The sequence below is a fragment of the Nomascus leucogenys genome, chromosome 18, assembly GCF_006542625.1.
Source record: "Nomascus leucogenys isolate Asia chromosome 18, Asia_NLE_v1, whole genome shotgun sequence".
Taxonomy (NCBI): domain Eukaryota; kingdom Metazoa; phylum Chordata; class Mammalia; order Primates; family Hylobatidae; genus Nomascus; species Nomascus leucogenys.
This window is the reverse complement of record NC_044398.1, coordinates 76,218,430-76,236,967: the sequence shown is the minus strand read 5'-3', so window position 1 is coordinate 76,236,967 and position 18,538 is coordinate 76,218,430. Positions and strand designations below refer to the sequence as shown.

Sequence of the window (18,538 nt, the reverse complement as noted above, 5' to 3'; positions counted from 1 at the left end):
CTGTTGTTTTGCCTTCTATTAAAACTGTGAAGAAACTTTTGGTTTCCCTTATTGTTTTCAAAAGTTTGAAGGTACCACACACCTGATTTGAAGGCAAAGACACTCTTCTAGGGTGTAAATAACACAGAGTGAGGAAATGTGGATTCTACTCTCATTTCTGACATTAACTATCTGTGAGACTTGGTGCAAAACACTCTCACTATCTCTTTGGGATCACAAATTTACCTCAGTAGTACATGGGGTTAGAAAGATTATTTAAAAGATTACTTTTTAACTCTAAAATTGAAATTTTGTATAGACTTATGACTGATATAAAATTTTTGTTAAAATATGTACAATAATATCTACTACTGTTTCTTAATTGTTTTATTCACAAAAGTAATTTATAATTCAACTGAGAACTTACTTGGAAATAGGGTTTACACTGGCCTCCACAATTGTCAAAACTTTACAATTTTTTATATTTTCTGGAAACTCCTGTATTCCTAGAAAACAAACAATGATAAAATTAAAAGATCTATTACAAAGGACAAAATAATAACAGTAACAATAATATATACCTTCCAGATTCTAAAGTAATATACCAATTAACAAGGAACTCGATGAACCGACAACATCAATGTGAACTAAACAATGACCTCCACAACAACTTCTTTATCTTTCCTCCTTTTATTTGCCTCTTTATAACTGCTAATTACTTTAATTGGTTTTTACCTTTCTTTCCTTCTACTGAAAATTAGTGCCTTCTACATGTGATGTTAAGGACCTAAATGTAGAATATTTAACATTCTGTTTCTCTCACTTTTAAAAAAGGACCGTTTTTTATTATTTTTATTTGTTTTTAAGAGGGAGTCTTGATCTGCTGCCCAGGCTGGAGTGCAGTGTGGGCGAACTAGGCTCAGTGCAACCTCTGCCTCCTGGGTTCAAGCGATTCTCCTGCCTCAGCCTCCTGAATAGCTGAGATTACAGGCACCCACCACCATGCCCAGCTAATTTTTGTATTTTAGTAGAGACAGGGTTTCACCATGTTGGTCAAACTGGTCTGGAACTCCTGACCTCAGGTGATCCACCCACCTCGATCTCCCAAAGTGCTGGGATTACAGGCTTGAGCCACCCCACAGGCCAAGGATTTTTTTTTTAAATGCTGGGCTCTTGATTGAGCTGGTTCCTAATATACGTAAGCAAAGCTGAAAATAAAGCTGCAGATAGAAGAGGAAGACAGTCTACATCAGATATGCCAGTGGATATGCCTGAAGGCAGCACTGTCCACCCTAAGATAATGAAACATTTTCTCTTTCCTGCACCTATCCTATTTTTCCTAACTATATGTATATTCCCCTTTTCTCAACCTTTTCCCTTCACATAACCCAATGTCATGCTAAAAATACGATAACTGCCTTAAAATGCAGTGATTTCTGAATACTGTGATAGATATATTCAATAGATCTATTAGACATTTCAGCTTTGGAGTATCCTAGACCAGTGCTTTTCGAGCCAAATGAAGTAAAGGATTATGGTTTTTAAATTTTCCAATCTGTTGTGGACCAACACATTTACAAAATACTGTACAACTGGAATAATATCAAACTGCAGGGAAAGATTCTGAGCATTTACTAATTCCTTGAAATTATCACAGCCAAAATGAAGTAACAAATAATTTTGTGGACTACCATTGGTCCACAGATCAACTTTAAAAAGCATTGTTCTAATCTAGACTAAAGGAATGCTAATTAACAACATTTAAGACATTCCAAAATTGAATTTTATATAGCCTGTGTTTGTAAGATCCATTGCTCCATTAACATGATATGATTAACAGGATTGTCATTAGAGAACCATTTCAGACCCTTTCAACTTCATCACTACATGATTTTAAGTAAACAACTTTACCACAATATCATATATAGAATGTCAGGTGATGAAAAATGAATGATGCAAAACCACCAAATAGGAAATGACACGGTAGTAACTGTTTCAGTCAAAACTCATCAATGGATGCTAAAACTAGTGGGTAAAAGTATGATGAAAAACAGGGTATTAATAGAGACTCAAAAGATTATTTCCACAAGACACTTAGCAATTAAAAAGGAAAAATTCACTTCACAGTAGAGAAATCTGACAAGCACCACCTTAACCTTCAAAATTGCTTGAAAGTTGGCATCATCAGTTCACATCATCATAATGTGGCAACTAATCTGAGATGTACTGAGAAACAATATCATATCACTTTGGACATACACTTGCCAAAAACACACAACTTGAATTTAATCATAAGCAAGCACCAAACGAATCCAAATTAAGTAAAATTCTGTCAAATAAATGGCCAATAACTTTCAAAACTATCAAGGTAAAAAAAAGACAAAGGAAGACTAAGGAAGTAATCAGAGGAAGACTAAGGACCCATGAGACCTAACGAATAAATGCAATACGTGAAAGTAACAAGTGTTTGTGAGGATGTCAAGAAATTGGGAACTACACACATTGCTGCTAAGAATGCAAACTGATATACCCAGTATGGAAAGCAGTTTGGTGGTTGTTCAAAATGCTAAACATAGAATTTTTAACTGGCATTTTTTTGAACTACTAATTCAAATTAATGTTGCATTCCCTGGTCTTTTCAGTTTTCTACTTCTTACATTGATTTTGGTAATTTATTTTTCACTTAATCTAAGTTTTAAAATTTAGTAGCTTTGTATCATTCATTCTTCCCCTTTTGAGTGGAAAAAAGTCATTTTTAATAAAAAGATGATAAAATAGGAATGTGGGAGATGTTTCTTTTGAAGATGGGAGATGGGAATTTTCTTACCAGTAAAACAAACTTGGCAATCCTATTCCAAGCCTCCAAATTAACACTGAACACTGATCTATAAGACACTCTTTTTACTTAGAATGCCCTTCCTCCCAGCAAAACCAGTAGGATCTTCTGAAAGCCTAACTTGATCTCTAAACTCAATGAAATTTAACTCTCCAAAAAGTTCAATTATGCATTTTATGGCATTTTTACAATTGTTTACTTTGTAGTACTTGTGTACTCTGTATTACTGCCAGGTTTTATTTAGATTGACTCAATTCTCCACTTTAAGTACATGTTACTATTCAGCACATTGTACCTTTGTACAACAAACGTTTGCTGAATTTCACTTACCTACCATCTTCTTTTCTCTCATTCATTTACATACAAAATACTTAACATTATTGAATTTTTCCTTAGGAGTGAAATCTTTATTAGTTCTTCGACGAACAATTGTCTTTAAGTGATCATTCCATTGAGGATGCATTAAAATGATGCTCCTAATATATTACAAGAGCGTCCCTTTGCTGAACTGACTAAATATTTTTTAAATGAAAGGGCAGTGTCTGCTGCTGCAGAGCCTAGGGAGAGCATGTAGCGGTGCCTGGTGGCAGTGGGGCTAGAATTCTAGGGTACAAGTCGTGCTCAGGAGTCAGTGTGGAGTTGTGGAGTTACAGAGTAAGCAGAGGGAGTTTTGAATTACTGTGAACAAGTTGCACTGAAAATTTCTGTATTTTTTTAAAGTCATTCTGTGGAAATGTTTGCATTTCTCTTGGGTAGATACCTAAGACTGGAATTGCTGAGTTAATTATATGTCTACTGATGTGGTGGATTACACTGATTTTCAAGTAATGATCCAACCTTGAATACATGGAATGGATTTGGTTGTGGTGCATAATTCCTAATACTTTTTAAGAAGTAAAACATTCTATGTTTGGGTGGAGCAAGAAAACATTCTATACAGTTCTCACTGGCATTCAAATTCATTTTAAAATTTAGCTAAATATCTCATCTTTATTGCTTGTTATTAAAATCTATACAGTATTTCGAAATAGCCAAGTAAAAGATATTATTTCCAGGAGTTAAACAGTATTTTTAGTATATGATAAAGTCTATCTAAAGAGAAAAAGACCTAAGACTATATAATATGTTCTACTGATCTAAAATACCATATGGAGAATAATTTCAAGAGCTTTAAATTATAAATATTGTGTTTAATTCCTATAAAAATATATTTATTAGCTTAATATTATTTAGTGGAAATTAATGCTTGGATCACAAATACAAACGAATACTTCATAATTATTTATTTATTTATTTATTTTGAGACGGAGTCTCGCACTGTTGCCCAGACTGGAGTGCAGTGGCACAATCTCAGCTCACTGCAAGCTCCGCCTCCCGCATTCACACCATTCTCCTGCCTCAGCCTCCCAAGTAGCTAGGACTATAGGCACCCGCCACCACGCCTGGCTAATTTTTTATATTAGCGGTTTTATATATGGGGTTTCACCATGTTACGCAGGATGCTGTCGATCTCCTGACCTCGTGATCCGCCCGCCTCAGCCTACCAAAGTGTTGGGATTACAGGTGTGAGCCACCGTGCCTGGCCCTGAATACTTCATACTTTTTATATTATAAAGTACTTTATTTCATAGCATGTGGTTTATAAAAAGTACTCCACAAATGCCTGTGAAATTACAAATTCTAAATTATTATTAGCTTTCAGATACATAGTAGTAATTTTGCCCTAAGCAAATAGTTTTGAAACACGGGTTTTCTACTTTTGAAAATTGCCAGCAATGTGTTTAGTCTGACTTCAGTTCCTACCATATACATCTGTAGATTCTAAATCTGTATCTCCAGTTCCCACCTCCCTCCTTAGCTGCTGCTAAGAATTTTCAAATGCCCATTAGATTTTGTTCACGTGCCTCAAACTCAACCTATCCCAAGCTGAAATTACCTATCTTCAAAGTTATTCAGCAAATGTGTTAGTATCAGACACTGTGCTACATACCATAGATATTTAAGGCACAGTCCTTTTTCATGAGAAGCTAAAATGCAATAAGGAAAACAAACATTTTCACTTGACTAGCTTCTCCCTGTTAGTAGTGTTCCTTCTCGGTAGCTTTTGTATTTTCTCTTCTTCCAGATCTGTTAAATGTTGGGTACAACCAGGGCTCACTGTTTGTTTTTTTTGTTTGTTTTTTATTATACTTTAAGTTTTAGGGTACATGTGCACAACGTGCAGGTTTGTTACATATGTATACATGTGCCATGCTGGCGTGCTGCACCCATTAACTCGTCATTTAACATTAGGTATATCTCCTAATGCTATCCTTACCCCCTCCCTCCACCCCACAACAGGCCCCCGGTGTGTGATGTTCCCCTTCCTGTATCCATGTGTTCTCATTGTTCAATTCCCACCTATGAGTGAGAACATGTGGTGTTTGGTTCCCTGTCCCTATGATAGTTTGCTGAGAATGATGGTTTCCAGCTTCATCCATGTCCCTACAAAGGATATTAATTCATCATTTTTTATGGCTGCATAGTATTCCATGGTGTATATGTGCCACATTTTCTTAATCCCGTCTATCATTGTTGGACATTTGGGTTGGTTACAAGTCTTTGCTATTGTGAATAGTGCCACAATAAACCTACATGTGCATGTGTCTTTGTAGCAGCATGATTTATAATCCTTTGGGTATATACCCAGTAATGGGATGGCTGGGTTAAATGGTATTTCTAGTTCTAGATCCCTGAGGAATTGCCACACCGACTTCCACAATGGTTGAACTAGTTTACAGTCCCACCAACAGTGTAAAAGCGTTCCTATTTCTTCACATTCTCTCCAGCACCTGTTGTTTCCTGACTTTTTAATGATCGCCATTCTAAATGGTGTAAGATGGTATCTCATTGTGGTTTTGATTTGCATTTCTCTGATGGCCAGTGATGAAGAGCATTTTTTCATGTGTCTGTTGGCTGCATAAATGTCTTCTTTTGAAAAGTGTCTGTTCATATCCTTCACCCACTTTGGGATGGGGTTGTTTTTTTCTTGTGAATTTTTTGAGTTCATTGTAGATTCTGGATATTAGCCCTTTGTCAGATGAGTAGATTGCAAAAATTTTCTCCCATTCTGTAGGTTGCCTGTTCACTCTGATGGTAGTTTCTTTTGCTGTGCAGAAGCTCTTTAGTTTAATTAGATCCCATTTGTCAATTTTGGCTTTTGTTGCCATTGCTTTTGGTGTTTTAGTCATGAAGTCCTTGCCCATGCCTATGTCCTGAATGGTATTGCCTAGGTTTTCTTCTTGGGTTTTTATGGTTTTAGGTCTAACATTTAAGTCTTTAATCCATCTGGAATTAATTTTTGTATAAGGTGTAAGGAAGGGATCCAGTTTCAGCTTTCTACATATGGCTAGCTAGTTTTCCCAGCATCATTTATTAAATAGGGAATCCTTTCCCCATTTCTTGTTTTTGTCAGGTTTGTCAAAATCAGATATGTGGCAGTATTTCTGAGGGCTCTGTTCTGTTCTATTGGTCTTTATCTCTGTTTTGGTACCAGTACCATGCTGTTTTGGTTACTGTAGCCATGTAGTATAGTTTGAAGTCAGGTAGCGTGATGCCTCCAGCTTTGTTCTTTTGGCTTAGGATGGACTTGGCGATGCGGGCCCTTTTTTGGTTCCATATGAACTTTAAAGTAGTTTTTTCCAATTCTGTGAAGAAAGTCATTGGTAGCTTGATGGGGATGGCATTGAATCTATAAATTACCTTGGGCAGTATGGCCATTTTCACGATATTGATTCTTCCTACCCATGAGCATGGAATGTGCTTCCATTTGTTTGTATCTTCTTTTATTTCATTGAGCAGTGGTTTGTAGTTCTCCTTGAAGAGGTCCTTCAGTCCCTTGTACGTTGGATTCCTAGGTATTTTACTCCCTTTGAAGCAATTGCGAATGGGAGTTCACTCATGATTTGGCTCTCTGTTTGTCTGTTATTGTTGTATAAGAATGCCTGTGATTTTTGCACATTGATTTTGTATCCTGAGACTTTGCTGAAGTTGCTTATCAGCTTAAGGAGATTTGGGGCTGAGACGATGGGGTCTTCCAGATATACAATCATGTCATCTGCAAACAGGGACAATTTGACTTCCTCTTTTCCTAACTGAATACCCTTTATTTCCTTCTCCTGCCTGATTGCCCAACCAGGGCTCATTCTTTAGCCTTCTTTTTATTGACAATCATACCCTTGGCGAATGCATCTAATCTCAGGCTTTAAATACCCATATGGTGACAACTCCCAAATATTTATCTCTAGCACAGTTTTTCTCTTGACTAAACTCCAGACCCCTATGAACAATTAGATCTCAAAAAAACTGAGCTCCTGACTTGTTCTATTAAAAATTACAACTCCCACAGATTTCCACATCTCAACTGATGGCAACTCTGTCCTTCCTAGGGCATGACCAAAATCACTGAGGGCATCCTTGACTCTTCTCTCACATCCCACATCTGATCTGTCATATACTGCTGTCGATTCTGCCTTCAAGCATATCCAGGGGCTGTCCTCATCTCACTATGTCCATCACTATCACCTCAGATGACTGAAACAGCATTTGAACTGGTTGTTTTTCACCCACATGCCCACAGTCCCTGTCTATATATATAGCCAGATTAAACTTAAACACAAGTCACATCATGCTCTGAATTATCTATTCAAAGCTTTCCAAGTGACTCTATTCTACTGACGATAAATGTCAAAGTGCATACAAATGCCTCCAAGGCCCTTCATTAGCTGCTCCTGTAAATCCCCACCTCCCTGGCTTCTATTCCTATTGCACTCCCATCTTGCTCACACTGTTTCTTACCCCAGGAACAGTCCTCACACATGCTATAGACACTCACACTTTACAAAATAGCTTCTGGTACATCCTTACCTTAGTTATTCACATGGCTTCCTCAAGTTCTTGCTCAAGGCCTACCCTCAACAACTGTGTTACCTACTCTCCAAAGATGGCTCATTTCATCCTTACAGATAAAGTACACAGGGGCAGGGCACAGTGGCTCACGCATGTAATACCAGCACTTTAGGAGGCTGAGGTGGGCAGACCATTTGAGGTCAGCATTTCGAGGCCAGCCTGGCCAACATGGCGAAAACCCGTGTAAACTAAAAATACCAAAAAATATTAGCCAGATATGGTGGCCTGCACCTGTAGTCTCAGCTACTCAGGAGGCCGAGGCACCAGAATTGCTTGAAGCTGGGAGGTGGAGATTGCAGTGCGCTGAGATCGCACCACTGTACTCCAGCCTGGGTGACAGAGATTCTGTCTCAACTCACACATACATACATACATACACACACACACACACACACGCATGCACACACACACAGACTGAATTTTATCACAATTTACTTAATTCTCTAACAGTGTCAACTATCTGTTCTTTTCTAATTATCACGACTTCAATAAATAATGCTTCTCCTTTGATGTATACTTTTTTAGTAAGAAAATTCTGCTGGCCAGGCATGGTGGCTCACGCCTGTATTCCCACCACTTTGGGAGGCCAAGGTATTGGGAGTACTGTTTGAGGCCAAGGAGTTCAAGACCAGCCTGGGCAACACGGCAAAACCCCATCTCTACAAAAAAAAAAAAAAATAGCCGAGCATGGTGGTGCGTACCTGTAGTCCCAGCTACTCAGAAGGATGAGGGGGAAGTCTCCCTTGAGCCCAAGAGTTCTGGATGCAGTGACCTATGATCATGCCACTGTACTCCAGCCTGGGAAACAAACAGAGCGAGACACCTCCTCTAAAAAAAAAAAAAAAAAAAAAAAAAAAGACTGCTGCTCAAATGTAAAATGAAGCTCTAGATTAGATATCATAAAACACAACTGTCTTCTTCAAATCACTCTCACTTAGTTACAGAAGAACTCTCTCTGTCTCTTAACTTCTGAGAAAGAGAAAACCCCTTCTGACACCTAGGAGCTGGCCTGGTACTATCACTAGTCCTTGGTCTTAATACAAACAAGCCCTGGCATTCAGATGGAGGCCTCAGTGTTCTCCTGCTGAACAAAACTATTTCACAGAACATCAATATCACACCAAGCCATTCTGTAACCATGATATATCAAGACAAAAACAAATTTATAATCGTGTCTGAAAAAAGACAAAACATGATATTGTCCAAGCCAAAAAATACCAAACAGCACCTTTTCCCAGATAATAAGTGACTGATGGATTGTTTACTGATTACAGCTTTAGTTGTACTCTAATCAACTTCCCTATAGATAACATTAAGATACCCAATCATAGAATTACCCCACTTCTTGAACAGCATCCCATCCACGGCAAATCGTTATTTTCTGAAACCTTCCCAGTATCACCAAGCAAAGGCCCAAATCCTGTATTTTTTTTTTTACACCTTCTGCGACCCTCATGAATCCCAATAATATGAGTTTTTGCTCACCATGAAGTAATAAACCCAAACTGTTCAACTGCAGGTGAGTCCCTGGTGGTCTCTGCCAGGCAGGTGTCAACATCCCACCATCCCAGTTGTTGAATTTAAGTCAACACCCTTACTCTTCCTGCACTCCAAAGGCAATGATTACCATACTACAGAATAAAACACTCGAGTTCTGGTCAAAACCAACAGGAAATTGCAAACTCAAATGATGATAGCTTCCAGAGGATAACACATGTATGATTTGGACCAGATACAACACAACAAATAATAATGCCTATGCTATGGTAGGGCACAAATGAGTGCACACTCTAGTTAACAGTCTACATTTATCAAAACACTTGGCAGTGGCCAGAAATCACCAGTCTAAACATGGACAGTGTAAAACACGGTTTTCTTTCTTTCATTATCTTAAAGAAAGTGATTTATTAAAACAGCTGGGCTCAAACATCAACTACAAAGCAAAATGGCAATTTTAGAAATTCAAAACACCGTAACTTCCCCATGAATCTGTAATATCCTCTTAATCAATTTAACTTCTTTTAGTTTAATGTTAAAAGGCTTTTCCAATAGTTTGTCCCCAATCATCAGATTTTCTCAAGTTAAAAGAACTGCTTTCTGCTTTGACCACAAACTTTCAATTCACTCTTCCTGGGCTTTCTGACTGAACTAAAAAGAAATACCTTGGTTAACCTTGTTAGTATTGCCATATTAGACAGAAGGATCTAAGCTACTCTTTCTGGTTTCTCTGCCTTGTAATCCCTGGCATTTTATCCAGTATGTTCATATAAGAGAATTAATAGCTACACGGTTTTTCTTTTATCTCCCCTCCCCACCAGCTTTCCCCATCAACCACTTTGACAGAATATTTTAATCACATCATCTCAGACTTCCCTACAAGAAAAGCCATTTGATTGCAACAGCAGATCATTTCTCTAATACTGGTTGCTATTTGCAATGGCAAATAGCTTGGGATAGCAGCTCAGAGAACTTTTTATAATTTTAAAAAGTGTACATGCACACGTATGTTTATTGCAGCACTATTTATAATAGCAAAAACTTAGAACCAACTCAAATGCCCATCAATGACAGACTGGATGAAGAAAATGTGGCACATAATACACCATGGAATACTATGCAGCCATAAAAAAGAATGGGTTCATGTCCTTTGCCGGGACATGGATAAAGCTGGAAACCATCATCCTCAGCAAACTAACACAGGAACAGAAAATCAAATGCCGCATGTTCTTGCTCATAAGTGGGAGTTGAACAATGAGAACACATGGACGCAGGGAAGGGAACATCACACACTGGGGCCTGATGGGGAGTGAGGGGAAAGTGGAGGGATAGCATTGGGACAAATACCTAATGTATGTGAAGCTTGAAACCTAGATGACAGGTTGATGGGTGCAGCAAACCACCTTGGCACGTGTATACCTACGTAACAAACCTGCACGTTCAGCACATGTATCCCAGAACTTAAAATAAAATAAAATAAAAAGCATACAGTAAACCAAAACTCGAGAAAAGAAAGAGAAGAGCAAATTAAGACCCAGAACAAATTAACATTCCAGTTTTATCATAGACTGTAAAAGAAAAAACTGAATTTCTTGATAAATACAAATATTAAATCCCTTAAAATTATGTACTTCCTAGAATGATCCATTTCATGTGTTTAATAATCTTACAGATAAACTAACAAATTTAGATTAAGTCCCCAATTTAACAACCAGACCAATAAACAGAGAAGCAAAGAATAGAGGCCATTTCTTTTTATTCCTAAACCATGCTAACTTGCCATATGAAAAACACTGATAAGAACTACATAAAAAATCAGAAACTATCACAGCCTAAAAGCCAAAATCCTAAAAGCAAGTGCTTTTAAAGAAATACAGCTTGATGATATGATGAACAACAAAGTATGCCACAAGTTTCCTGCCTCCTTCCAAACAGTGCACAACAGCTAATGAATCTGAAAACTGTACCTAGCATATTATGATAAACTTAAATATAAGGCTGAAATGATACAAAAACCTAAAAAAAACTAGAGCTTAAATATAAGCAAACTAGTAAGAGCTTAAATTGTACTATTACATTTTAATAATTTCATGAAATTATTACACTTTAATAATTTCAAAATATTACATTTGCTTAAATGTAATAACATTTAAATGTAATTTAAATGTAATAACTTTAAATATGATAAATTAAATGTAAATGTAATTTACATTAAATGTACATGTAATTTTATGTAATAAATTTAAATGTAATTTAAATGTAATTACATTTGCTTAAATGTACTAACCTTTCTTTTAAGCAGTCTATTATCAAATCAAAAATGCAACAAAATTTGAATTTCTCACATCCAGCCACATCAACCTAATATGCAACCTAATATGCGTGCTTTATTAATTTTTTTTCAACACAATAGACCTATACAAGCATATATATTAGGGTTGAATACTACAGGTTGATTAAAATTGTCTCAGCTCTCTAAAAGTAAAATGGGTTAAATACACCACTTATGAAGAATATAAGATGAGGAATTAAAATAACTAGAATTTTTACTTGGCAAGGTAACTTCTGACACTATCACAGTCTCGTCTCCTTTCAGCTAGCCTTGTTATGAACAATGAAGTTTCACTTAGACGTCAATTCAAGACTAAAAGGAGAGAAAATACAAGTAACAAGTAAAATGCAAAAAACTGATTCTGCAAGTTAAAGAATAGATGTGGTCCTTTCTATGTGAGGAATCATATAAAAAGAACAGACCAATTTGATTTTTAGTCAAATAAACTAAGACTTATTGGCAGCAATAAGTAATGTCATTCCTCCTTGAGGCAGAACACTTAAGTACTTTTCCTAAATCTTTTGATCACATAAAGATTATCTCCAATGCCTCAAAAACATTCACAGGTTGAAATAATTGTTTAAAAGTTTTCAATATAGTAGAAGCAACAACAAAATGCTAAACTAGAAAGGTAAAAGAGCTACTCTGCAGTCTAATAGGTTGCCTAACTCTGCAACATGTAATTCTTTAAATAGTTATACAAAAGCCTAGGATATTAATTTAATGATGCTGTAGGGTTAGAACATAGCCATAATTCCACCATTCTCATTTTAGAGTAATAAACATGAGGTTAATCCATTTTCATGAAGCATATATGCAAGTTATTTTCATTACTGAGCCAGGCAATACTTCTATACCATAAAGACTGATAGCAAAGTTTACCCAATACATACAATTCCAGAGGCATAAGATTTTTAACCAATACCCAAATTATCTTGAGTCCCTTTCCTTATACCTTAACAACTCCCATTTAAAAAGACCAGAAAGATACTCCTTTAGGATGAAAAGGTAGATGTGATGACTTCTAAAGTGACAATAATTCTAGAATTCTATAATGCTCTGGATTAATTTATCTGTCAACATACGTAGAGATACTCCTTTAGGATGAAAAGGTAAATATGGTGACAACTAAAGTGACAATAATTCTAGAATTCTATAATACTCTGGATTATGTGTCAACATCCATAGAGATCTGATGGTAATCAAATTCATTTACTTTGGGATGTATCAGGCACCATCAGGCACTAATACTAACTACTAGGGATGGAAACACAAATTTCACACTGCCCTCAAGGAAAAGTTTGAAATGGCAGACATTTAGCCTGAATAAAATAATGAGAGGAAAAGTCACACAAATCAAAAGCCAACCGATCTAAACACTTCAAAAATGGAAATTGTCATGAAAATCATGAGCAAACTGTTCCTGATTTAAAAGGACCAGAGACACAACAACTAAATGCTTTACATGATCTTTAACTTGAAAGGAGGGATATGGAGAAGGAGCCTGAAGAGTTTAAAAGAGCATTATTAGGCAACAGGGGAAATGTGGTGTTAAATTTCTCGAGAGTGATGTGGTTATTCCGATTCCCCTGTTCTTAGGGGATGCATATTCAAACATTTAGGAGTGAAGACATGATGCCTCCAACTTAAATTTAAATAAGCTTAGCAAAAAGACTTTTGTATTTATTTATTTATTTATTTAATTTATTTATTTATTTATTTATGACAGTCTCGCTCTTGTCGCTGGAGTGCAATGGCACAATCTCGGCTCACTGCCACCTCTGCCTCCCGAGCTCAAGCAATTCTCCTGCCTCAGACTCCCGAGTAGCTAGGATTATAGGCGTCCGCCACTACGCCTGGCTAATTTTTTGCATTTTTAGTAGAGACGGGGTTTCACCACATTCACCAGGCTGGTCACAGACTCCTGACCTCAGGTGATCTGCTCACCTTGGCCTCCCAAAATGCTGGGATTACAGGGGTGAGCCACCGCGCACAGCCAAAAAAACATTTTATATAAGCAATGATATGCATATATCTTTTTCCTGAACATATTTAAATTCACATACATGAAAAAAAGAAGTAAGACAAATGTAACAAAATGCTAACAACTGGTGAAGCCATGTGTGTTCTTTTACCTTTTACATAGGTTTCTTATTTGGGTATAATTTTTTTTTTTTTTTTTTTTTTTTTTGTGACAGGGTCTTGCTCTATTTTCCTGGCTGGAGTGCCATGGCATGATCACGGCTTACCACAGCCTTGACTTCCCAGGCTCAAGCAATCTTCCCACAACAGCCTGAAGTAGTCAGAACCACAGGCACATGCCACCATGCAAGGCTAAGTTTATGATTTTTTGTAGAAACAAGGTTTTGCTATGTTGCCCAGGCTGATCTCAAACTCCTGAGCTCAAGGGATCCTTCCACCTCGACCTCCCAAAGTGCTGGGATTACAGGTGTGAGCCACTGGGCCTGGCCAAAAATTTTTAAGATAGCTAGATAAAAAGCAGGACAATCCAATCTAAATAAAAATTAAATAATAAATTTATTAAAAATACAAATAGCTCAAGTTAAACAGCTCAATAACAAAAGGTAAAATAAAATACAGTACTATCTTTAAAGCTAAAATTTATTAGTTATTGTGAACTGAACGTTAGTACGGCACTAACCACTAAAACCTTCACCTTAACCTAGGATGAACATAAGTAAATAATAAATCCTTAAAACAGAAGTCCTGATTTGATCGTAATCCTATAAAACATACATTTCGATGACCTGCAACTAAAATAAACAGAATTTAATAAGTGGAGATATATATATGTATTTTTTTTTTCTTTTTTTTTTTTTTGAGAGTCTTGCTGTGTCACCCAAGCTAGAGTACAGTGGTGCTATCTTGGCTCACTGTAACCTCCGTCTCCTGGGGTTCAAGTGATTCTCATACCTCAGCCTCCTGACTAACTGGGACTACAGGCACGTGCCACCACACCTGGTTAATTTTTGTATTTTTAGTAGAGACAGGGTTCACCACGTTGGCCAGGCTGGTCTTGAACTCCTGACCTCAAGTGATCTGCCCGTCTCAGCGTTCCAAAGTGCTGAGATTATAGGCGTGAGCCAACATAACTTTGTGTGTGTGTGTGTGTGTAGACAGACAGCTGGTTAATTAGCTTGCCAAAGTTAACTGTTAATTGTGAAAACAAGATGACTTCTAATAAGCCCTAAAATGCTTCATAATAAGTCCTAAAATTTAGGAAAACTGATAGGAGAAGGATTACTTCTGGATACTCATATCACTAGGACAAAGAATGACTTTGAAGCTAAGAGCTGTGGAATATGATTACTACGTATTTGCTGGCACTGCTGCACTAACTTGGTGGGACTTGTTTATAAAGTTTTTTTCCCCAATTCTTATTAAGAAGTATTATATGACAGTATTTAGTGCTTAGTGAAAGTCCTATATTTGGTCAGACCATTTAAAATTTATCCTCATGTGATTCTTTCTTTTTTGTAATTATAAAAGAAATACACACACATTCTAAAAATTTCAAGGGCTGATTTCTCTCTCCTTCTGAGGTAAGGACTTAACATTTTAGAATGTATCTTCCATACTTAATGAATATCAAACTAAACATACTAAACAAGACTACTTGGCCTTAATAATTTCAACATATATATAAAAGTGATATATCACATTAACAAAACAAAGGAAAAAATCTCTCAATGGATGCAGAAAAAGCATTTGACGAAACTCAACGTCCTTTCATAATAAACTCTCAACAAATCAGGTATAGACGGAAAGCACCTCAACACAATAAAGGCCATATGTGACAAACCCACAGCTCACATCATACTTAACAATGAAAAGTTGAAAGCTTTTCCTCTAAGATCTGGGACAAGGCAAGGATGCCTATTCCTGCCACTTCTTTTCAACGTTGTACTTAAGTCCTACCCAGAGAAAGAAATAAAAGGATTCCAAATTAGAATAGGAGAAATTGAAGTGTCCCTATTTGCAGACAACATAACCTTATATATAGAAAACCCTAAAGACTCCAACCAAAATACTGTTAGAATAAATTCAGTAAAGTTGCAGGATACAAAAATCAACATACAAAAATCAGTAGCATTTTTACATACTAACAACAAACTGTATGAAAAGGTTATTAAGAAAACAATCCCATTTATAATAGCTACCAAAAAAAATACTTAGAAATAACTTTAACTAAAGAGGTAAAAGACATATACACTGAAAACTATAGAATATTTGATGAAAAAAATTGAAGCAGCACAATAAATGGAAAGAAATCCTGTGTTCATGGACTTGAAAATCAATATTGTTAAAATGTCCATACTACCCAAAGTGGTCTACAGATTCAACCCAATCCCTACCAAAATTCCAATGACATTTTTCACAGAAAAAGAAAAATCCTACAATTCATATGGAGCCACAAAAGACTGAATACCCAAAGCAATGGTGAACAAAAAGAACTAAACTGCAGGCATCACACCTGACTTCAAAATACGCTACAAAGCAATCACAATCAAAGCAGCATGGTAATAACATGAATAGACAGACCAACGGAAGAGAACAGACAGCCCAAAAATAAATCCATGTATTTTGTCAATTATTTTTTGACAAAGGTGCCAAGAACACACAATGGGTAAAGGACAGTCTCTCCAATAAATGGTGTTGGGACAACTGGACATCCACATGCAGAAGAATGAAATTAAACCCTTATCTTACACAATTTAAAAAATCAACTCAAAATGGATTAAAAACTGTAACACCCAAAGCTATTTAAAAAAAAAAAAAAATAGGAGAAAAGCTCCATGACATTCTGGAGCCTGGCAATGGCTTGAACAATGATTTTTTTAATATGATCCCAAAAGCACAGGCAAGAAAAGCAAAAACAGACAAATGGGATCACACCACACAAAATAGCTCCTGTACAGCCAAAGAAGCAAAAGAGTGAAGAAACAGATTACGGAGTGGGAGAAAATGTTTGCAAGCTGTACATCTGAGAAGGGGTTAGTATTCAAAATATGTAAGAAACTAAAAAACCTCAATAACAAGAAAACAAGTAATCTGCCTTAAAAATCAGCAAATGACCTGGATAGATAGTTCTCAACAAAAGACACACAAATGACCAACAGGTATATGAAAAATGTTCAACATCATTAATCACCAGAGAAATGCAAATTAAATCTATAGTGAGATACAACCTCACACCTGTTAGAATGAGTAAAAAGACTAAAGACAAGTGCTGATGAGGGTGTCGAGAAAAGGGAATGCTTGCACACTGTTGGTGGGGATGTAAATTAGTATAGCTGCTATGGAAAACGTATGGAGAGTCCTCAAAAAATTAGAACTACCAAAAGATCCAGCAATCCCACTACTGGATATGTATCAAAGTGAATGAAATCAGTATGCTGAAGAAATATTTACACTCCCATGTTCATTATAGCACTATTCACAATAGCCAAGACAAGGAACCAACCTAAGTGTCCATCAACGGATGAATGAATAAAGAAAATACGATATACACAATGGAATACTATTCAGCCTTTAAAAAGAAGAAAACCCTGTTAATTTGCAATAACATGGATAAACCTGGAGGATATTATGTTAAGTAAAACAAGCCAGGAACAGAAAAAAAAAAAAATACCACATAAGCTCACTTACATATGGAATCTTGCTGAGGCAGAGGCAGAGTAGCATGGTGGTTACCAGGGGCTGGGGATAGGGAAGCAGGGATGGAGGATTGGAATATGTTGTTCAAAGGATATAAAATTTCAGTTTGACAGGAGAAATAAGCACAAGAGATCTATCCTGCAACATGATGACCGCAATTAAAAATGTAAAAACAACAACAAAAAACCCTTACATTTATTCTCCACGTGCTTTAAGCTATCACAGATTTTACATTTACATACGAAACAAATTCTAAGCCAAGGCTATAACATTTAATTTTACTGTATTTGATACAAAACAGGTGGCAAAACTTGTAAAGTGGGGCAACTATCTTTACATAAAACATTCTCAGATGAAGTTCATATTAATACATTAGATTTAACTTATTTTTATATTTTTATTTTTGAAAACTCAATAGAAATCTTAGTAATGAAACATGTTCCCAAGTACAAAAAATTATGGGCAAAAAAAGCCTTACCATTCTTGCTGACATCCAGTTCCCTGAGATTAATAAGGTTTGCAATGGATGCTGGTAACGTTGTTAAATCATTGTCTGGCAAACTCAGTTTGTGTAAAGACTGACAGTTAAAAAGTTGCTATTGAAAAAAGGGAGGAAAGAATGTCAATTATATATATCTTTAAATATTTCATGAGCTAACTTTTATTATCAGCCATACTAAAACTGAAAGAGTTATAACCTACACTAATACCAGGAAAGATGCCTCATTGTTCTGGTTATGCTATTATGGATATGAATACAACTGAACCATTCAGATTAATTTATATCTTCATACTTCTACCTTAAGTAAAATACACTTAGTGAGATAAGTATATGGCTATATCCTCTGTTGAGTTAGTAAAGAAAAATAAGTGGCTATTAAATGTGATAAACTCTGGAGCTTGTCATTCAAGCAACCTTATTCCAAAATGAAAGCCCTAGTTAAGAAGAGTATTTTTCTAAAAATGTAAAAGTGTTAGGTATGATAAGACATAAATGATTCAGTTATTTGCACTGTTGTAGCAAGACTTTCTCTTTTCACCAAAACCCCTAAACCAAGACTCTACTGGTGGTGATTAGAGATGGAGACAAATTTTGGTCTTCTATATTCTCTAGAACTAGCTAAGGAAGATAAATTGCCTGCTGAAGAACAACATATAGGGAAGAACAGTAAATTATCCAACCACAACCTAGGTTTCTAGTTCATAAACATGAGACCAACAACCTTTAATTTTTATCCATAGCCCTATAAAGATTTCTCTGTAAGATG

General features: G+C 36.2%; 1 protein-coding gene across 5 annotated transcripts in view; it reads right to left on the bottom strand.

The window, feature by feature from the left end:
- The window catches only part of ERBIN (erbb2 interacting protein), a 148,413-nt gene that overhangs the window by 67,706 nt on the left and 62,169 nt on the right, over nt 1-18,538 (bottom strand). For all 5 annotated transcript variants that reach the window (XM_004091224.3, XM_003265998.4, XM_030797857.1 and 2 more), the window contains exons 4-5: nt 17,749-17,866; nt 407-485 (exon numbers count right to left, since the gene is read on the bottom strand). In XM_004091224.3, the coding sequence (XP_004091272.1) occupies nt 407-485; nt 17,749-17,866 (197 nt within the window). The remainder of the gene's footprint in view (nt 1-406; nt 486-17,748; nt 17,867-18,538) is intronic.